At 41.0% G+C, this 22,823-nt stretch overlaps 1 protein-coding gene across 1 annotated transcript; it reads left to right on the top strand.

The window, feature by feature from the left end:
* Positions 1-1,879: 1,879 nt before the first annotated feature.
* On the top strand, positions 1,880-22,620 carry TNFRSF8 (TNF receptor superfamily member 8). Its single transcript, XM_059829847.1, has 11 exons — positions 1,880-1,951; positions 11,338-11,428; positions 15,041-15,166; positions 15,587-15,742; positions 15,845-15,938; positions 16,381-16,661; positions 16,868-16,978; positions 17,540-17,587; positions 18,774-18,799; positions 20,635-20,842; positions 22,334-22,620. The coding sequence occupies exons 1-11, from the start codon at positions 1,880-1,882 to the stop codon at positions 22,618-22,620; spliced, it is 1,500 nt and encodes a 499-aa protein (XP_059685830.1).
* The last annotated feature ends 203 nt before the right edge of the window (positions 22,621-22,823 follow it).

Below are 22,823 nucleotides of genomic sequence, written 5' to 3'. Positions count from 1 at the left end.
TAATGACTTGCATTCTCAGCCAAATTTGATTGAAGCTATCCAATGGGTTAAAAAAATTATTGACACCATTGGAACTGACATACATATATATACAAAATTCTCAGTATGCTCATTTCAGTCTTATTTTTTCTGGAAAACAGGCCAGAAAACTCTCCCTGTTGCCAGTCCTGGAAAAGTCTTTCACACATGATTTTTTGTACTCGTATACTTAGTTTTCGTATCAGATACGTTGACCTCAGCAGTATAACTTACAGAGACTAAAACTTCCAGCCTGCGTCTTATGTTGGTTCCTGTCCTTTTGCTAGAAAAGCTTAGATAGGAGCTGATCAGAAAAAAAAAGGGGGAAGAAAAAAGGAAAGGAAAAAAAAAAAAAGATAAACAGAGCTCACCAATTGCCCTGACTACTATGTCATTTGAAACCACACTCATAAATTGGGCAAATTGCCTAATGGCATATTATTACACAAGATTAAGACATTTTCTAGCCCATTATTTAATTAGGAAAACCAAGACTGTAATATTTGGACATTCAAATACATAGTTGTCTCTACACATACCTACCACAATCAGCTTTTATAGTTAAGAGAGCTTAGAAACTGAGAAGTATTCTGACAGAGTGAAGAAAGGTGGTTAGATTTATGTGTCAGATACACAGTGTGCAATGTTCTGAAAATGCCTGGGTTTTATAAGATGGTATTCTGGAGAAAGAAATAGAGGCAGTTAATTAAAAACAGAAGAGTTACAGCTGTGAGTTAAAGAAGATAATTACATCACCCCAGGGTCCTTGTGGAATGCTCTCATCTTTGGTACTCTGTTGTGATGGCAGCAAGGTAGCTGTGGGTCTTTAATAAAATAATCAATTATCTGACTTTCAATCTTTTCTCATCTCTTTTGTTTTTCTTTTTGCTGATAAGGGTGAGAAGCAAAAAAACATGGGTGTGAGAATTCAAATTCTCACTATTTTCCTGATCACCTCAGAGAGGTTTTCAAGGCAGTCTGCCCTTTTTTGAAGTGGCTAAGTTTTACTTTTGACAAAATTTTTAGGACAGATAAGAAAGTTTCATGACACCTTAAACCAACTGAAATCTTTCCAGGCACCAGAGCCAAAAAACATTATCCAGAGTAACAAATGTGAGTGAGTGAGTGAGTGAGTGAGTGAAATGATGAGTAGCAGTCTAAGGGATGATTGTCAGCAACAGGACTTGATTTCAAGTGGGATTGGAGGAAAGAGAAGGATTCTCAAGAGGATGGTCTGCAGTATGTTGGTATTGAAATAACAATGTGTAAAGCCTAAACCTTCACAGGGTCACCCTGGTTGGTTGTGAGTTTTCACACACTCATCCAAACAGGAGAAAAATGAGTGTACTAAAAAAATGAGTGTTTCTTACTGGGAACTCTCTTGAGGCTTGGTTGCAGCTCTTGAAAGTGTGGCGGATGGATGGGGCAGGGCTTGGACTCATGCCTGGCCAAGGCTTTAGGGTGGTGAAGTGCTCTCAGAAGGCAGCCTAGATGACTCAGGAGCCTGTGTTTCTGTGCAGCCAGCCACGTACCTCGTGTGACAACCTTGATGCATGCAATTGACTCACAGAAACCTGACAGCTCCGGGAGTAGTGATTGACGCGGTTTTGTTTTGTTCTTTTTTTACTTTTCTTTTTTGGGCAGCTCCCCCTCCCCCTTCCTTCTAAATTGTTTTCTCAGCTTGCTTGAGTCTCAAAGCCTGTCTCCTGCTTGTCTTGAACAGCTGGAATGGCTCTCGACTGAATGAACAGACACAGAGCAAGACTGGGCTGGACCCTGGGAGGATCTCGACCTCCAGGAGGAGCAACCTGGCTGTCTAACCTGCGATGCTGGGAGCTAGGGAGATTTAACACTGCTGCAGATGGCTGTCTGCAGCCTGGCACTAGGACTGTGGCTCCTGCTGCTTCTCCAGGATATCCAGACAGCCCCCCAGGTAAGGCAAGGTGGCATCAGGCTCCTGCAGCCCCTCAGGATGCAGGAGCCTGGGGAGGTCTCGGGGCACCCTGGGCTGCAGGGCTATCCTGCCCATAGGCTGGGTGCCGGATAGTGGGCGTCCACAGAAACAGGCTTTGTGCTACACAGGGTGATAAAGGTATAAAGCAGAGCAGCCAGGAGAGTTTGCCCTCTCTGGGAACTTTGCAGGCAGGAGCAGGGGATACGAGCAATGATCTGCATCTTTTTGTTGGCATTGCTAGTGTTACTGCACCTCCAGACACATCACAGCTAGGGAATGAGGAAAGATTTGATGGGGGTGAGAGACTGTTCACGTTTGTTTGGGTGAGTGGCTTTTATTTTTGCCTGGATGACCAGGTGTTCCGTGACAGGCACATTCCTTGCAGAGCTTGGTTCGGAGGGCTTCTGCTCACTCTGCTGATGTGAGTCAGGGCTGGCAAATTGAAAGGCGTAAAGGCAAACAAAACAATAAAATACCTTCCTCTTTACAACCACCCACCCTCTCACACTGACTTCCTCATGAATGGGCTATTATTTCTGCATCAAATTGACTTAAAATAGACATAGCCCACTAGTCGCACTCATCTGATGCTGTAGATGCAAGATAGTTCCCTGCTCAGATCGTATCATCTTTTGTGGGTTTGCTTCCCCTGCCACTTACCCCCTCCTCCCTAATGGATCACGTGGACACAAGCCCTCAGCACCTGGCATAAGTCCAGGTAGTTTCCCTGGCTGACACTTTTGCACACACACTAAAAAAAAAAAGGTCAGTTGCAGAGGCTCTTTGCACAGGTAAAGTCAAGTAGGTGGGTAACTGCACACTGTGTTGGATCCTGAAATTGGCTATTTTCCCTTGCAGTGGAAATATGAGCATATATTAGCCTAAGACATCTGTCTGTACATTGTAAATTAATGATACAGCACATCACTTGGGCTGTCAGGGGATTTTTTACAAGAAACTGACTCTGATTAGATCTTTGAAAATAATCAAGTCCTGTATCCTCTTCATAGACATTTGAAAAAGATCCTCCTGGCTCTTTTGGTAAGAGTAGGAGTTTGCCCTTGTGTCTTGAGTTGTAAATTCCCCTCCCACATTGCAAGTTTGCTCTACTTTGCCCTGGTTGTCTGTCCTGCCACTGCTTCCTTCCTGAAGTATAGAAGGATCACTGTTCTTCTGTAGGATTGGAGTCTGTAGTTGTTACTGAAATTCCTAGTAGGGCATTCAGGTAAGCTTGTCTGGTCTGCTGAATGCAAACTGCTTTAGGAGAAAGGCAATAGAAAAAAGATGGTATTTTTGCTATTTGACATCACTCTTAATGTTTTGTTCACAAAATGAAAGGGGCAGAGAGAAAATTTGGTTTTCTGATACTCACTGTCAACATTCAGTCTCACTGCAAAATCATTGTTTACCTGTAATAAATATGTATGCTGGGATAAGCAACTGGCTTTTCACTGTCTTTCGGTATTGCCTCTATCACAGCAACGTTTGCTTTTACTGCCACCACAGTACAAGTGATGCTGTTTAATGTGAGCAAGTCACAGCTTATTAGTCATATTTGAAATCATATTCCACCTCACTTGAGTCCACAGTTTGCGTTTTGTTTGCTTTAATATTCAGTTAACTCTCACTTGTTAATAATGTCTTTACTATCAAGCAGATGAAGCTTTACTACTTGAAGTCTTAGATTATCAGCTTTTTTTGTACTGTCAGAATTTATAGAAGCTTGAAAGGGAGTCAACTGTTTTGCTACAGTATTAGTCAGTTCAAGAATAGCCAATGCTGGTAGAAGATTTTTTTTTTTTACCGTAATATGCTTTCTTCCTGACTTACAGCTCATTTGTAGCAAGCTGATTTCTTATTCTGCCTCACCATCACTTTTTCTCTATGAGCTGAAAAGGCCATAAATAAATGAGTCAAACCTTGTCCTGACTGAACTGCAGAGTAGCCCACTGAATTCAGCACCATCTTTACAATTGCCATTATTTAAATTGGAATAGCAAATGTGTTTGTAGATACACGGAAAGTGAGAACAGCTACAAAAAGCCTGTTTTCTAAAACAAATTTTCAAAAACAAGCACTGAAAACCCCAAATGCTTTGTATCAAATATGTTTGCTTTATTTAGTTGGGCCTTGATCTGCAACACTTTAAAAAAAGAAAAAAATGGTTGGTTTGATAGGTCAATGAAAGCACTAAGCCATGGGATCCCTGGCCATCCTGTTACAGAGACATCCGAACAGGATGTGACTTGTGGTCTTTTCTTTCACAAGATGTATTTCAGCTCCTGCTAAATCAAAAAACTTTATTTGAAGTATGTACAGGAAAAGGTTCGTGAAATTCAGTCTCTGTCTCCCTCCAAATGAACAGTATACTGAATCCAATGTAAGAACTCTTTTAGAGCGAAGACAGGTGCAAATTACTAGTGTGATATAGACTCATGGCTTGTTCAAATTTGTTCAAAAAATGTGGACAGATTAATTTTGTAGTGGCAGGCTTTCTGCTACACTGGCAATTGTTTACTACACCAGCTTACCTTCTTGTTAGTTTAAATATTTATCTGTTCCTCTACAGCTGGCATAAAGCAGCATTAACTCTGCACTGTGTCCTCATGTCCAATCCAGATCAAATAAATTTTGATGTAGTATACAGATGCAGAAATAATGTCTGTGAGGTTTCCCCTTACAGCTGTGCCCATCAGCAGAGACCTGGGACGCCAAGGGGAGGCCCTGCTCCTGGCTACACCATGCCACTGACTTTCTTGCATTGAATTTAGTGCAAGTGACTATGCAGCCCCAGGGTGAGTTGTTTCAGTGCAGTAACCCCCTGAAAACCAACTTCACAAATTCAGAAAGCAGAGTTTTCAGTCAAATGAACTCCTAGAACTGATTCATCCTCTGGAAACACAATTTCTCTGTCTTTAAACAATCAAGGAGTTAGAGGGGAAGGAAAATGTGGGTACAGGCAAGAGAGGGGAAGTGGGATTGCACCCTTGGATGGCAAAGAGCCACAGGATTAGCATAGCTGTTAACAGACACATATTCCCACTTTGCTAATCCATTCTTAATACAGACCCATCCATTCAGAGTTTCCTCGGAATGAGAGGGAAGGACAAAGGCCTACTGTCCTTCTCTTTTCTTCAGGAAACAGTAGGAAATGATGCCTTAAAAGTGAAATTGTGCTAGAATTTTGAATCTCCCTGGCAGAATCTGAGTTCTGTTTCTGTCCGTCTTGAGATTCAGACAAGAGTGGACAAGGAGGAGGGACAGTCAAAAGATGAAGGAGAAAACCACTTTAAATGTTACTTAAACAGGATTTTGAGGTTACCACATTTCATTCTGTTCCTCACAGAAATGAGGGGAGTTTGTTCTGTAAAACTTACTGGAGATTTCCTTGATGAAGCAAAGCCACATGCTAATTGCTGCTGAGTATGGATTATACCACACTCCTCAGTGTTTCTAAGCATTCCAGGAAGAAGAGGAGGGAGTGGGGCAGGAAGTGAAAGTTCTTACACACAAATCCTTCCCTACAAAATCAGTAGTAAGGGGCAAAAATGATGAAGTGAGTCTTCTCTCACTGGCTAATTGACAATTTCTGTAAGCATACTGGAGCCAGGAGAAATGGCCAACACTGTAAGTACAGATTTTCTTAGCACTTTCTTTTTTGTGGGCCTCTACACACAGGCACCATGGAATCAAGAAGGTGAACCCCCCACCCCACCCCAACAGTCGCAGCTGATACTTTTTTGTAAGAAGGTGATAGTGTTGAGGTTTTGTAATGCGAGGCTGAAACTCTTTTCTGTCTCCTTTGCTTTATCTCTTCCTTTCATTTCAAAAGTTATTTATGAGCAACTAGGGCCTGCTAAGTCAAACCTTAACCTTCAGCTTCTGCCTCACGAGGAGTCTTAATTTAAATAAACTGGGTTTGCTCTGGAAAAATTAGTTTTATTAGTGATATTCACACAATCCTGAGTCAAAGTAATTAAGTTCATATTTTTTTCTGAGAAAGGGTTAAATTTCCACTGTCATCCTAGAACGTATTAAAAAAGGATTCCTTGTCTTAAGTTCATACTGACAAATGGGATAATGGTCCAAGGCAGAAGACTTTCACTATTTTGTAGTTAAACCTTATGTGTCTTATTCAATATTCTATAATGCTTGGTTTTGTTCAAACACTCAACACCAGAAATATATTAGAAATGTCTTAATGCTGAGATTTTTGTTGGCAATGAGAGCAGTAAGGGCACATATGCTTTTCCTTCCTGCTGTGTTCTTCTTGAGCCCTCATATGATAAAGCACCTCTTTTTACATGATTTTTTCCCTTTTCTCCTCAATGCCCTTGTGATTCCCTCCCTTCTTTTAGGTGATCCCTGTTTTGACTAAGGCTTGACAAGAGGTACATTTTCTTTAAAAGCTTTCACTGTCGGCTACCATCATCTCAGTCACAATACCAGAAACCCAGTACATAGCAGGCTCCCACAGTTGCAGCCGTTGGTAATGCAGCTCCAAACAGGTCTATGCAGCACAAAACAGTATGTATCTGTGCTGGGCAGATCAGTGCTGCTACTGTTGGTGGGAATTTTTCTCAGAATTTCCCTCGTCTAAACAGGATCATTCTGTGCTGTCACCAGATTCCGTTGTAGCCACAGTGTTAGAAGACAACTAGCTTTTCCCCTGCCTATTTTGATTACAAACAGCATGTGATATCCTCCTGAGCAAACTGCTTGCCCAAGTTTTTGAGTGGAAAGATGTTTTTATGTTTCACTGGAAAAGCTAGAGAGAACATAAACTGATAAGTTCTGCTGTAGCAGACTGACCTCTCCTGATGGCAGTTGTCCTCCCCTTAGCAATTGAGCTGTGAGTGTTGGCAGGATAAGAAGTGTTTACAGTACCGTTGGTGATAGTTTGGACAAGATTTGGTAAAAGCAAGCAAATCTGAAGTTGAGGATCCAGTGTCACTGGAGGGACAATATGTCCTGTGTGCCCTTACAGAGCCTATCTGGGGTTCCCTGGTGCTACCACCACAAAAATACCCATAATTGTAGATAGACAATTGATAGACTGGATGCAGTACAGCAAGGACTTTAACGTAACACATCTAAGGCTGAGCAGTGATAGAGCCAGGAGTGGAACCAGCAACCCTGAACGCTACAAGGCCTTTTCCTGCCCTCAGCCTTGTGGTGGCCTCACTGTCAAGTTGCTGTGGGTTTACACAGAGATGAGCCTGGAGGTCCAAGCTCAGTATTGGACTACTCAGACAACAGGAGTTCACCCAAGTCATTTTGATATTTACCAGATGAAGATTAGAAATCCGGTTTGTGTTCCAGCCGCAGTTTGTACTAGGCTTACCACTATATAGAAATGATAGTTGCTATTGAAAATAGACATGTCAGTTCAACAGCCTTAATTTCTGAGAAGTTAGCCACATATGTTACTTCCATAATTCTGTGGAAATCTAATGGTTTTTTTGGCCAAGCCACTGAAATATTTTTTGCTTTTTAACAGTGTTGGTTAATCAGCATTAAAATATTTCGTAACTCCAGCACTCAGTTGTCATTCTGTCCAGGAACAGCAAGACAAGTACATGTTAAGTATTTTGCAGTCCCTCCAAATTTGGATGGATTTGATGGCTGATGTCTAGATTTCTGCTGTTTAAAAAGGAATGGCCAACAGCTGAGGAACAAAAAAACCCCAGACACATCGATCATATCACTTGGAGTCTTCTTGCACACAGAGATCTAAGATGATGGTCAAATCAAGAAAATGCGTAAGGTATCTTTCCAGAAGCACTGGGTCATGAAGGGAGTGGGACTGGAAAATATGAAATCTAGAATTCCCTGTGTTTCTTGGTGAATTGTTTCCAGAGATTTCTTCCTAATTAGAAATACTGAGCTCATCAAAATGAAAGATCAAACAAGCCAATATTTTATTGCAAACTTGCACCCTAACTTCCCTAATTGTAGATGAGATGTCAGAGCTGGTGTTTTGCATGTGGTAAGAGTAGTTACAGGTGGTGAAACTGAGGTAATTCACATGTTCAGTCATTGATTGGGTAAATTACCTCAGGTCAGGCCTATTGCTACCCACTAATAATGCACAGTTTTGTTCCCTTTTCACTTCATATCTTTGGCTAGTTGGAAACTGGAAAACCAATTTGGAAATTGGAAACGAATTTGTTTTACTTCCCCAAAAACTCGTGGAAGTTTTGGTGGGTTCTTAGTGCAAGATTTTTATTGCTTTATTTTTATTTGCTTTATTAATTACTTTATTCCAGATGCATGAAAACTTGAAATTTAGCTTACAAAATGCCTTGCATAAGTTAAGAAGCAGAGCCCATATAATTTTTAGTGACACTTGCCTTTCCAACCTGCCAGTTTTGCCTATGTAATTTATTTTGAGCTTTTAAGCCTGAAGTGCTAGAGGTATGGGGGCTTGGTTTATACTCAGGTCCTTACCTTAAAGTATGCCGTCTACAAAGGGCCAACCTTTCTGCTTAGTTTAAGAGCTGAACTTTGCATCATTGCATTGCTGTTACAGGTCACATTAGGAATCAAACAGCTTTAGGATTTAGAGGGAAAAAGATGAGAAGAATGAGGAGATGATGACTGATGCTGAGCATTGATATGTACATTATTTATCACTGAAAGGATCTATAGGAAGTTTCATACTCATGAGACACCTCTACTAAACAGATGGCAACTCTTAAAGACATTTTGCAGGTAGCTATGGATTAGAAGTGGTGGGTTCTTCAGGAAATGGTTTCTTCAGCCATAGAAGTCATGTCATGATTGTTAAAATGACTTCTTTTTACAGCAGAGCACCTTGGGCTTGGCTCAGTGTAAACAGTAAAGGTGGCTACAAAGCTGTGCTCGTAACTGGATACTTGAAGGCAGCGTTTGTTGTGAAGCTGGGGATGTCATGTATGCTGTAGCTGGCTGTAGTATATAGCTGCCCTCTTGTGGAAAGGAAAAAAAAAGGTTGAGTATGTATATTTTCATAATTTGTGTAGTATGTATGCATAGTTTATGCAGTAATTTATCACAGCACTAGCATCAGGTCAAATTCATAATCAGAATTTGCATGGCTGTAACTAAGAGCAGAATCTAATCCTAAACGCACCATTTCAATATTTTAGACGAGGTAACTTTCTAAAAAGCAGCCCCTCCCTCACACTTTTACACAGACACTTTTCCTTTATTTAAACCCAAGAAGAGACAATTAAATAAGCTGTAAGTTTATGTGCTGCATAAATCATTCAATAATTTTGTTCTCACCCCAATTAAAAATTCCACATCATTTGCAGCCGGAGTTGGTTGCCCAGGCGGAGCAGATCAGGTTTTTGTGGTGACTTCCCATAGCCCTTACGGAGAAACTAGTCCAGGATGACTTAGCTACAGCCAGGATGCTGTTGTTTCTTAAACTTTTTTTAGAAAAACTAGTTAATTCACTTCTTATCACTGAAGTGACTCCTGAATGACCCTTTGGCTAGTGACTGGTCTCGTGTCATCTCCTGTTATTCAATTTAGTCTCAGAGCGGCTGGCTAACCAGGGTGCTTCTCCATGCAGATGCGAGGAGATTCCACTTCCTTTTCCTACAGTCTGGGGCTTCCTCTTCAGAAAAGAAAAACACAGGGTGCAAATCTGTAAACCTGGTTTGAGTCAGGCTGAGCAAGCAGACATCTGCTATTTCCTCTCTACAGTAAGCTAGAAAAAACGCTTTGTAGGGAGGCTGTGTGGCCCAGTGGTTAGTGCAGAAATGTGTCAGGCAGGATTTCTCAGTTCTATTACTGGAGCTCAATGAAATTTAATGGTTTCAATATGTTTCTATTTCTTGTCCTTTTGTTAATTTCCTCGTTGACTGAAGGGTCCTGTTTTCTGATGTAACCTGGGGCAAGTTAAATACCTTCTGTGTTTTATGGTCCTGCCGTGAAAAGAACAGCGCATTAAACAGGAGAATATGGCTGTGAAGTTAGTTAGGTAGTACGATTCTGCACTGCGTACAGAGGCAGTAGGAGACAGTAGGTATTATTTCAAAGGCCAATGGGAAATTCATCTGCAGAAAGTGGGATGTACGTTTACTGAGATATTTAACTGCTCTACAGGTATCGTGTGGGAAAATCTCTAGGGAATCTGCTGATTGAGTCTTTACAAAAAATTGCCATTTATACCTTCTAGCAAATACTGAAAATGAGATTCAGATAACAACTTTTTTAGGGGATTATTAAGGGAGATGCCAAATTCAAAAATCAGATTTTGTCATCAGAAAACTTGTAGCACTGTAATTTCCCAGAGCATGTAGTGGCCCTGCCCTGCCATACAAAAATTAAGTCTTGTATGCTTCTTGATACAATTCATAGCTGAGTATCATTTTCTAAGCTAATATTAGAACTGTTGTGTGGGGTTTTTTTAACTAAACAAGTATCAGTTATGTTGTCAAACCAAAGGTTATTCCTGAAAACCTTCACTCACAATAGAAGTGGGTTTAGTTATTTGAATAAGGGCTTCATTGTGTGAGTATTAAACAGGAGGCAAAACCCTCTTATTATCAGTGTAGGATTTGTCCCGAAATGTAAGTAGAACATTTGTTGGTTTGTAATAAACACATCTTTAGGTCACTAAATTCAAGCATTATGACTGCATAAATAACTGAACAGAAAAACTTGTTTGCTGCAAACAAGAATTACCTTTGTGAATTACAGCCAATCTAGCTAGTTTTAGATGATGCTGACATTGACACCACTTCTTATTCCAGTGCACACAGAGCTGGGAATCTATTACAGATGTTACGGATTCTTTTTTTAATTATTTTCTAAAAAATCCTTATCTCAAATTAACATGGGATAATTTCAGGAAACCAATTTTTAGCCTTTTTTTTTATTTATTTGCTAACTGCTACAAGATTTCTAAAGGAGATGCAGACTAATAGACAAGCTTTTCTTAGTGGTCTTAGTGATCCTGCAGATAGGTTTCAAAGGGTGCTTGGAGCATTGGCTGAAAAACATTTTTGTAGGGCAATGCCACTACCCTTTTTATTGTATGAAACAAGGAGTTAGTTTCTGAGCGCTGAAATGCTTGATACACAGGTTGGGCTACAGTATTCCATTCCTATGTTTAAATGACTATCAGAGAAAAGAGCCTGCTGAGTGAAGATACATATTGAATTATTGCTAAATAAACTGAATAGTGCAAGCTTTGCTTAAGCATATGGGCAACAGTAATTTAGTGGCTTTGGGGACACCTGAACTTTCAAAAAGCTGTAGGCTTTTTCTTACCATCTGCAACTACCATCACTTGAGAGAGGTACCGGGATCTGCTCTAATATGGAACTGATTGTTTTCTAATTGAGTCTTTTGTCTGTTTCAATTTCTAGACATCATTAACCCCATCTCATTCCTGTGATACACTTGAGAATTGGTTCTATGATGAAACTTCACGAAGCTGCTGTTACCAGTGTCCCTCAGGTCAGTATGTTTATAATTCAGTCAAATTAACATGGAGCCTTTCTCATAGAGATAGTAGGAACCATGTATAGCTGCAGAATTGCATTTTGTCCCTGAAGAAAAGTGCAATTTCATGAATCTCTATCTAGTGTGGATCCAGATGTGAACTGCTCCACTGCCCTGCTTCTGTTCAGTCTGCATGCAAACAATCTGTAAACTGCAAACAAAATAACTTGCTAGATTTTTTAATGTGTTTTTTTTATCAGTTGACTTGACACTCTGAAGTAGATAGAAGTAGGCAGGTCTAAGAATTCATTTCAACTTGCCTCAGGGTGTGAAATAGCGCAGTGAAATTAGGCTGAATAAGTTTCTGTTCAGAGACAAAAAATACAAAATGAAGGTGTGGAAAATCTGTCATTATCCTCATAGTCAAAACAGTTTAGAAAATGTCTCACGTGAGAAAGGAACAGCCCCTTGTCAGGGGACACAGTGAGCTTGGCCAGAAGCTAGTTGTGACTCAGAGGCATATGAGGTCAGAAGCAGGAAACACCTTGGTGAGATGAGAGTTCTGGAAATGTCTGAAATTGCCCCTATTGGCCAAAAAGCCCCTCAGTGGGTGGGGCATTTTATGGTACTTCACCATCATCAATCTCTTCTTATAGAAGTGTTTTCTATGTCTTTTTTTTTTTTTAAAGGAAATTTTTGACACTGATTTGTGCTCTAATAATAAAGAGGGGTTTAGTGCTTGGTTGCTAGCATTTGCATGCAGTTACATCGGGGTTCCCACTGGGACATCTTGTACTGCTGGCCACACCACTAGAATCGTTCAGAAGTTGTATAAGTGAACAAGACCAAGGGATGGAGAAACTGGTCCTGTAAAAGAAGAGGGGTGGGGATCTGACTCTGAGCCAGTCCCAAGAAAAGCTCTTTTCTCCTTCAAAACCATACTTTGCAAAAGCTCCCATAATGACAGATGTCATAGTGGGGTCTTGTGAAAAGCAGATATCTGATTTACATCTGGCTGTAATGAGCCACTGGTCTCAATCATTTCACCTCTGCTTATTCTTGAAACTCATTTTGTTGCCGCATCCTTACGTCAGTCTTGAACATCTCTTCACGTCCTCCAGAGTCTCCTTCACAACAGAAACTCACAAGAATCCTTTTTCGTTTTAATCTTCCACTAGTCCTTCAAGCAATAACCTGTTCATATCTGCTACTAACTCGGCTGCTCACAGCAAAGAAAGAGAAGCTTTTCTAAAATTCCATTTAATCAAAATGGAGCATCTCGAGCTCTTGATGCAGCCTGGCTTTACTTTCCGTGGTGTTCCAGCCCACAGATGTACAGCTTTCAGTCTGAACACACTGGCCCATATGCAAGCCATCCTCTGTTTTGAAGTTAATGTCAAGTTCAATTTCAAGATAGACTTCAAACCAAACCTCAAAAGATCATTCTAATAAATTTCTACAGTTGCCACATCTCTTCTCATGTACTTAATTCTTGTGCAGGTAAAATGAGACTTCATACCTGGGATACCAGAAGAATATTTAACTTTCTGTTATTGCAGAACAAAATATTTCCCTCCTGTCAAGGGGAGGAACAGAGACTTTCACGGGAAGTAATGGTATATGCCAGAACAGCTCATGTTACGCAGAAGTTGGTATTCCACTTCACTTCTGTTTATTCTGTTTATGGGTTTTTTACCTTTTTTGTTTGGTTGTTTTTTTGGTTTAGACTCTAAATCAGATATCCAGCTCCACAAGATAGTGCTGCAGTCAACACTCAAGATAATTTCCCACCCACAGTTAACAACAAATCCTCAGGAGTGAATGAATGCACATACTCAGAAAAGAAAAACACTTAAACCACTTATTTCGTCTACTTACTTTCAGTACATTTTTCTGTACAGGTGACTGCAGCTGGTATTCCTACTGCTCAGGCTTTTATCTGGTTGTTGAGCTATGAACACAATCAGTGGAGAACAGCACAAGAAGACACTCTTAGGCAAGCTTCAGAGCTACTGCACCTGGGGCACACATCCCCCAAGAGAGGGACCCATGTGTACAGGAAATCTCAAATAACTGAAGTTAAAGCTTTTGGGTCGTTGGGGGAGGAAGGCAAAAATGACACACATGCAGGTACACATGTGTGCAGCTTGAGTGCTGAGATTCAGCAGTCAGCCCCCACCTTGAAAAGAATAGTCTCAGACGAGTAGTTTTGAGGAGGTGGGAGTGACGTGGTTCAAGCTTGTCTGGTGGCATTTAGTGGGCAAAATATAGCACAGCTGGTTTTACCTGCACTCCTACATCATCCTTGCCAAAATGCATAGTTATGCATTCATCTGATGCATAGAGTTATTTCCCTGCCAGGTTCCCCCTCTGTGCGGTTAACTGTGATTGGGTGATGCAGACAGGATGCTGAAACTGAGATTCATTTCTCTTCTGTTTTCCACCTGTGAAACATTCAACTCTGCCTATCTTTATGTTGCTGCTTTAGCTTTTCCTTTTGCTTCTGCAGCTGCCACTGTCCCTTACCCTCTGGTAGTTATTTCCACCTCCTGGTAAGGCCACAAGGTCACAGCTGACCACTGCGCCTTCTAATTTCTTTGGCATTATGGCCAGTGGTAGAATACCTCATCTGTTGCTTCAGGAGCTGAAACATTAGGAATGCTTCTGTCCCAGCCCTTCCCATACTCCTAGATAGTTATTGTACCTGGCTTGCCAGATGGATGCTTTCAAAAGCTAGTCACTAGAAAATTATTACCAGTCATAAACACAGAATCATGAATAGCTTAAGTTTGGCAAAGACCTCCAGGGATCATCTAATTCAGCCAGCTGGTCAACTTCATGCATGGTGCATATACACAGAAGGGCTGCGAGATCCAGGGTAGAGTGCTTGCAAACTGTGAGCAATGACTCCAGGTGAGTTGGAAGTGTTGAGCAGAGAAAGTGTATAGCATATACATCCAGCAGCAGAAAGACATACATATGTTACTTGATTTATTTAAAGGAAAACAATTGGAAAATTAAACCATCTCACAACTGTCGAGGCAACTGTAAAACTAGTAGGACTGCTCAGAGAGCAACCTACTGCAAACCTGCTAGGGGTGTATAGGGCACAGCTCAAGAAGTACCACCTTGTAACCTCCCATTCTGAACATGGGAGATGGGGTTGTTCCTGCATGAATCCATGTGCACCTAGGAGATTCTAGCAGCTTTTGAAAGGAAAAGTGATGCCTTATGTAGCAAAATAGCAGTACTTGGTTGCTATAGTCAAGAGGAAAACATGAAAAACAATTGCCTGGGAACTTAGTAATGGCAGGACAATATTGCCCTCACTGCAGACTTGGTGGTCTTTTCTAACTGTCAGCAGGTGACTTGCCATGTGCCCATTCTGCAGCAATCCATACTGACTGTGATAACACCATGCATAGCGTTGCTGTAACAGGACAGCTGTGATCCCTTCACACTTGAATGGGAAAGGCAAAAATGTGCTAGAGAGATCAAATGACAGGTACAAAGAGAAGACTGTGGTAGTGTGTCTAACAGGTAAATGAGCATACGAGAACACTTCAGGATGGTTGTCTCTTGTGATTCTGAACTGGTATCCTGCATATTTTGTTTTTCTTTCCCCAGGCTATGTTAAAAAGAAAGCATGTCCTAGGAACCCAGATGAAGACTGCATGCGATGTGGACCTGAACAATATGTGAATGAAGAATTCCAAAAGCCACGATGTGATGCTTGTGTATCATGCGCAAAAGGTTTGCTTTCCCTCACACATACCTCACAGTTACATTCTCTCTATATATTTTGTTTACACTTTATTTATATTTTATTCATTTAGAATGTCCAGCAGCAAAATTATCCATCCTTGGTTACTGATTGGGAGAGCAGAATGCTACCTTGCACATAATCAGTATCACTTCCTGTGTGACTTGGGACTGTCTAAAAATTCTCTCATCCAAAGCTATCCAAGTCTGATTTCTGCTTTCTGTCTTATATTACAAGCTGTTGTCTGTAGGCTTCTCCAATTATTCATGACTTAAGTTGCCATCGCGAAGAGTGCCAGCAGCCTGTTCTGCTTCCTGAGCCTGTGAACTGATGTTGCTCATCTTTGGCCCCTGCTTTGCGTTTTCCTTGCAGGGTGATCCTTTCTTACTGCATCTGTTTCTTCCCCACAGAATCTGATCTTGTGGAGAAAGAGCCCTGCTCCTTCAATTCTAGCCGCGTGTGTGAGTGCCGACCAGGCCTGTTCTGTCAAACCCCCGTTCTGAACACCTGCATACGATGCCAGCAGCATACTGTTTGCAAGCCTGGTTTTGGAGTCAAAGTCAGAGGTAGGAATTTCTAGCTGTCTAGCTTACCTTTCCTGATCTTGGCCATAGGCCTGGACCTGATGCATTTTGGTTGGTCGGTCCTCAGTCATTATTTTTATTCAGGCACCTCAACAAATGATGTTACTTGTGAAGAATGCCCTTCTGGGACCTTCTCTGATCAAAACTCCAGCACCGACATCTGCAAGCCCCACACGAAGTGAGTCTGTAGTTCTTCAAAGTGACTAACTAATCAGTTAAAGTTAATAAAGGACAAAAAGGGACACCAATCACTTCTGGTGCAAAGTATACAAATTTATCTTAGAGGCAATGGGATAGCTTTGAGCCGATGTGCAGAGTTTAGAAGGCCTCTCTTTGTACCTGTTGCACAGCTCTGTACTGGAGGAAGGAAGGAATCCCTCTTGCCTCATTTTTAATTTACTAAGTGTAGTGGAATTATACACACGTGTGAGTGTCAGGTTTGCATCCAGGTCAAGAATTAATGCCACAGAGGTGAGAAGAAGGTTAATGACTTTTTCACTGAAGGCAATAAATGCAGTACAATAATGACCAAAGGGATGTTTGTCGCATGGAAAATACTCCTATCTTGTACCACAGCAGTTTCTTCTAGCCCTGATACACTATTCTCTTTCATTCCCTAGCTGTGCCGAGTTAAACAAAGTAGCACTAAGCAGAGGAAATGCCACACACGATCAGGTTTGCCTGGACCAGTTGCCCACCTACCTCACCCCAAGCACTTTGTCCATGAGATTCAGCAATGAAACAAATAACTCTGACCTAAGGAGGTTTGAGGGGAACCTGGTGACCATTGCTAGTACCTTTTTACGTGCCACAACAACTGAAAACCCCAGTTCAACTCCTGAGGTGAAAGCGCCGACTGGCACTTTTCCCACATCAGCCAAGGGGGAGATGACAACAGGAGGTAACGAAGATAAAGCATTTACTCTGTCTAGCATGATTTATTTGGATATATCTTTGGTAAATGCAATTTTTATGTGGGAGCTTCCTGCAAATCCTCTACGACTTGTGAAATGTTGTCCATGGTTCTATGTCCAAACACATAGATATACTAATAGTTCCCCCTCTGCCTTTTCTTAGCCTTCCCTGTACTCCCTTTCTGTGTTATAGGTCTAGTTCTTTGGGGAGTGGTTCTCTCTGTGATAGTGCTACTTGTGGGCATGCTGTTGTTTTGGAAATGGAAGGTTTGCAAGAAGCAGATCCTCAACCTCAAAGGAAAGAGTGAGTTTTTAAAGCTGTAATACGTAGCGTGCTGTTTGATCTCTGAGTATATGCCAACTGTGAACTCAAATATGCCAAAATTTTGTGGAGGTCACTGGGGAAGAGAATGTTTACTACTGCCTAGTGGAGGCGGGCCAGATAAGGGCTCTACGCAAACTGTTTATGCAGCATGTTGGAGAACATGAGAGAAAGATTGAAGCAGCTGTGAATTTATGGAGGAAGATACTAGAAGCTGGGTGGGGAAAGGGTAACCAGTGGTTTCTTCTCTCAGTACAGACACTAATATTAAATGCTACCTGAAGTGTTTTGTGAGTATTTGTTGGTTCCTGGGATAGGGTTGGACTTTGAGCATGAGAGGAAGAGTGATTTTTACTGATACTGACTCTCTGTAGCTTTGCCTAGAGTTACGTGTGGGGTGTGCCTGCAGAACCACATTCCCTCCTTTATAGAAAGCAGGATGTGCAAGTTGTAGGTTAGTTGTAGGCTTACGGGTGTGGTAAAGCTGTTAGAGCCTATACGCTCCATGATGAGTTCTGCTAAGTGAATGGTTTCTTTTATCAGAACATCTGCGTTCCGGCACTTCACACAAATCTGGGCTCAGATCTCAAGGTGAGTGACTGATGGACCAGGAATTGTCATCCATATGTCTAAAGAATAAGTGGATAGTTTTCACAGGAAACTTTATTTTATGGAATTTTAATTTAAAACGTAGACCTTTTCCATGTCAAATGTATATTATCTGCTGACATGCAAAAGGCCAGTCCTGTTGTCTGTCCTGCGCGGGCAGGTGACACCCTGGATGACAAGCCACTAGATGGCACTTTTTTCCCACTGCACCTGAACGGTTGGGCGATGTGTCAGGGCAGGGAGGCTTTACTGGAAAAGCGCCCAATTAATTTCTGGGCACTCAAATGTGGGAGACGTGTTCCAAAAAAAGTGGGTGTTAGGCATAGCAACCTGTACAGATGCCCTAGAGTACACGCATTTTGCCTAATTAGCGAATCCCCTCTCAGCACTTCCATTTCCATTGACTGATGTATTCTCTACTGTTGTGTTAGATTCTCCTAATCACCACACATCAGAGCTTTTTCTACTCATTTATTCAGAAATATGATTTAACGCCTCCTGTGTGCAGCTTAATTTTCTCAAAATGGAATTTGTGCTTCCTCACTTGCCTTACACAATAGAAACTGTTACTGTGCAGCGTTATAGAGCTGATGCATTGAAAATAAAGGTGGCTGCATGTCAGGGTGAAATTAGGTAGTAGGCCTGAGCCCATCTAGCTTCATGGTACTGCAGAAGGATGGTGTACACTCCCTTCTTCCTACCTCTCTTCTTTCCCCAATGTTCCTTTCCTCCATCCTTGCATAAAATCCCATCCCCTTAATATTCATCTGACCACATGATGAACTGATCTAACTTGTTAATCCAGTAGAAAGTTATTAACATTTTTTAACTTTTTTTTTTTTTAATAAGCCTGTCTTCTGCTTATCTAGAAAGTTTAATCGGTTCGTCATTTCATTAGATGAATACCAGTTGTGGCGTGGGGAGAGCAGCAGGGATGGCCACAAAAGCCTTTTGGGAGAGCAGGACCTCACAGTCTTGGCAGCAACATGTTGCTGGTTCACCTCAGCCATGTCATGTAAGCGTGCCCTCAGTGGTAAAAAAAAAAGTATAATACAGGTGGCTTGGGCAGTAGTTTAGGACATGGCTAGGTGATATTTCAGAGCAAATATTAACATTCTTGTGATTGCTGTGAATTTTCTTCTGATAATTTTTCCTCTTTCCATTGCAGGTTCTCATCTAGTGAACAAATGTGCAGTAAGTGTGAACAATATTCCAAAACAGATCACTTTCCATTCCAATGTAAATAATATTTTTAAATGCCCTGTTAAAGGGGGACAGCCTTTTTGTTTGGACTTTCCTCTACAGTGTGTCATCCTCTAGGTGCAGTGATGAGATGTACTAGGACTTGCTACTTTCATGTCCTGGGCTATGTTTAATGTAGTGTTAAATAACGTGATGCTGCCAATCTTGCTTGTGAAGGGAATATTTGGTTTGGTCTTATGCCGTTCCTATTGCATTCTGTGGAACAAGATCCAAAATCACAGGATGAACATGCCTTTTCTACCTTCTGGGAGAACTTTGTCGGTCAGTCCCATTTTATCTTACTGCTCCAGTCACACAAGTGGGATTTGTACTCTTCTTCTGTCTCCCTTTTTGCAAGATTTGGCATGCCTGTAACATGGGTACACAGTGGGTATTGTTTGTCTGGAAGACTTTCCATCAGGACCAGCTTCTGGTTTAACAGTATAGTTTGCAGATGAACAGGACAAATGTCAGTCAATATGGTAACAACAGAAAGCAGTTCTCAGCTGCTGAAATCATCACAGCTCTGTTTGATTGCCCCGCTTCTAGTGAAATTACAGCAACTTTCATCCTCTGAACCTTCTCAGTTTATCTTTAAATGTCCATATCTGCTAAAACACTCTTTAGACCGTTCCTTTTTTTTTTTTAAACCAGTTTGCTTTTAAATGTTGTACATCTGCACATGTACAAGATACTACTTATTCTAATAAATCTGGTTGCAATCAGCTATTACAATTCCGGTGTGTAATTGCTAATTTCTGAGTTGGGAGCTTCCACTCCTGCTTTCATAGCGAGTCAGACATGAGCAAGAGTTCTAAACTGCACATTTCAAAATCTAACTATGTTTTTTTTTCTCTTTTCCAACCTTGTGGAAACAGAAACAGAGCTAGGAACCATCAGAAATTTGTGATGCAGGACCTTTAGCCTCTCTCAGATTCTGGCTCCTCTTTTAAAGGCCTATTTGTAGTTAATTCTTCATGTAATAGTTAGTCTGAGCTTGTTTCTCCTACCTGAGGTTCTGCTGAGGCAATTCCATTTTGAAGTTCAACCAGTTCAACCTCTGGCTTGTTTTGTTCTTCCATAGGACCATGGTAGGTCTTTGCAAAATCTAAGAGGAAGTTAAACCCTATATTTTCAGTTTTGACTGTTTGACTCTCTCACCATATGACTACACATCTGTACAGGTTTGTCCTCTGATACTGATCTCACAACTAAATATGAAAAATATCTTGTTAAAGTTCTTTCTGAGTAAATCCCTTAAAACTCTCACCGCCAGCATCTTTCTTTCTTACCGATGTTATACTGAGCTTCAGCCCCCCAGAATGCAGCTGCTACTATGTTACAGGATAGCAGACTCTGCAACAGAGCATACAGTGTTAGACTTGGGGCAAAAAGTCAAAATGATGAATAGGTGGATTAACAAAGGTTCATTGGCATCTAAATTGCAGACAAGGCACTGGAATTTACCAAAGCATCCAAGCATATATAGGAAACTGAATTTCAATGGAAGTGAGGTACATTCTTGCAAATGTCATTGAAAATCTGTGAATTAGCTTAGAAATGCTATTTTTAAATATGGCCTTAAGTGATGCAGGAATCTCGTTCAAAGAAACTTAAGTTCCTATATCAGGTAGGCACTTCGGAGTTTTTTACTCCCTGTGGTAGTGGTGCTATGAAGTACATTATGTTATTCTGACTGCCATAGAAAGATTCTGTAGACCTATTGCAATCTTTGCAGTGTTGTTTTTACATTCATCCCACTTCTGCTCTCCGCTTTGTATTGGCAGAAGATCATACTGGCTACTGACAGGGGGCCAGAAGAGAAGGAGTTAATTGACAGAACCCTCCCTTTGGAAACCAACAATAACCTGGTCTCCAGCACAGAAAAAGCATGCAGTCCTGATCTGAGTCTGACTGACGTGACACAGAGCAATGGAAATGCCCCAGATTGCCCTATCGATTCTCGAGTGAGAGACCACACAAATAATCGAATTGGTGAGTCTTGTTTTTTTTTCCTCTTGCCTTTTCAATTTTTCAACCATGGGCACATAATGTCATTATGAGATTATCAGTAAGCTGCAAAGTGTCCAAAGCATCTAACAAAGATTGGGGTTGAATCTCCAGAACCTTTGACACACAAATTCTGGTATATCTATTCATTTGAATATAATGCTTTCTTATTTTCACATTTGCCTTAGTCACTTATGAACATGACAGAAAAATGCTCTTCTTCCTCTTTTTCTTTCCAGAAGATGTAAATTTGCAGAAGAAATTTGAAATCCAAAATATGCCAGCTGGAAAATGATGCTGTAATATTTAATGAGTTGTACTTCACATGTCTCAAGCTATCATTTTCTTCTCTTGGTTTCACAGTAATAGCTTGAAATGTGTCTCCCATATGTTGCCATAAAGTCTTTGATGATGGCAGAGGGTAGGAGATAAAAGTCAGGCAAGGAAGCTTACTCACAGGGGGAGAATTGTTACCTGAGACACAGTCTACGTGAGACATTCTGGCAATGTTTCCAAACCCAATTTTGAGGGCATTTGAAGGGTTCTTTTTGGTATTACTAGAACTGACCTTTCCTTACTAAAGGCCCTTTCTGTTTTTCCTGTGAGTGATCGACTTGGGACGAATGTGATGATTTGACTTACCATACCCATATATCTCCAAGGAATTGTGAACAATAACCTACAGTGTCTGATCTGCAACATCCTTCTGAATAAAATGTAGTGGTCCAAGCCACAGCAAAGGCCTTATTTACCTTCTGTAAAGGAGTGGGGTCAACAAGTTGGACACAAGGTTCAAGTCTATCCTAGAAAGTTTTGTAGTTGATTCTTCGCTGGAAAGAAACTAATTTCTTTGCTGGTCCTAAGACCCCAGATAATTACCCAGAATTTCTGCACAGTGCTGATCCTTGCCCAAAAGCTGCTTTTAATGCAGCTATTATTGCTTCTCGAAACAGCAGAAGCTTAAACCTTGGATTCTCCATATCCATCTTCCCCAGATCCCAGTTAATTGCTTCTTCTGATGGACTCTTGTGAATATCTTACTGCCTTTTCTAATTTGTCTTTCTTCAGTAGTCCTAGCTATAGCACGGAGGCTTCATCACGTGGGAGCTAGATCTACTTGATCGAAAATGCCCAGAGTTCCCTTGACAGTGGTCCAAAACCAGAGAGTATAGTATGAAATGTGCAGGCCTTCTTTATCACTTAATATGTTCAGTGCTTTGATTTCAAAATTAAAAGCACCTTATAAATAAACAACGAAGTATACAACTCATGATGTATGAATTCCAAAAGCTTTAGTGGGTTAGTGAATTCTGTGTTTTCATAGTGATAGGCTTGATCTGCATGACTCTGATTAAAAAAAGAAGGGGGGGAGAAGAAAAACTGAGTACCAGCTAAAAATTTTGCATAAGAAGGAACCATCTCTAGGGTCAGCAGTGATTGTTAACTGTGCTCAGCACTGTTTTTTTCCTTCCTCAGAAAAAATATACATCATGAAGGCTGACACTGTTATTGTGGGGTCCATTTCAGAAGTGCCTAGTGGCAAGAACTGTGCTGCTAGAGAATGTGAAAGTAATGTTGATGCCCAGGAAAACATGGAAGAGGAACTGGCAATGCACTATCCAGAACAGGAAACAGAGTCTTTTCCAGGGAATGATGTAATGGTTCCTGTGGAAGAGGAGGGAAAGGAATTTCATCACCCCACCACTGAGAAGATGTGTGAAGCTACAGAAACATCCAATGTGACACTAAGCCTGAGTCTATGACAAGGGAGGTAAACACATAGTGCCTTAGATTATCTGAAAACTCATGTGAAGCACTGAAACACATTCAAACAAGGAGTGCTAGAACCTATTTCATCTAACAAATGAGAGGATCATCCAAACCATTGGCATTCATGGCTGATGTCAAGTATTTCTTTTTCCCTCTATTTCCCAGTGTCATGCTGGAAACAAATTTGAATCAAAGC

This window comes from Gavia stellata, chromosome 27 (genome assembly GCF_030936135.1).
Source record: "Gavia stellata isolate bGavSte3 chromosome 27, bGavSte3.hap2, whole genome shotgun sequence".
Lineage (NCBI taxonomy): Eukaryota > Metazoa > Chordata > Aves > Gaviiformes > Gaviidae > Gavia > Gavia stellata.
This window is presented reverse-complemented; position numbering and strand designations above follow the sequence as displayed.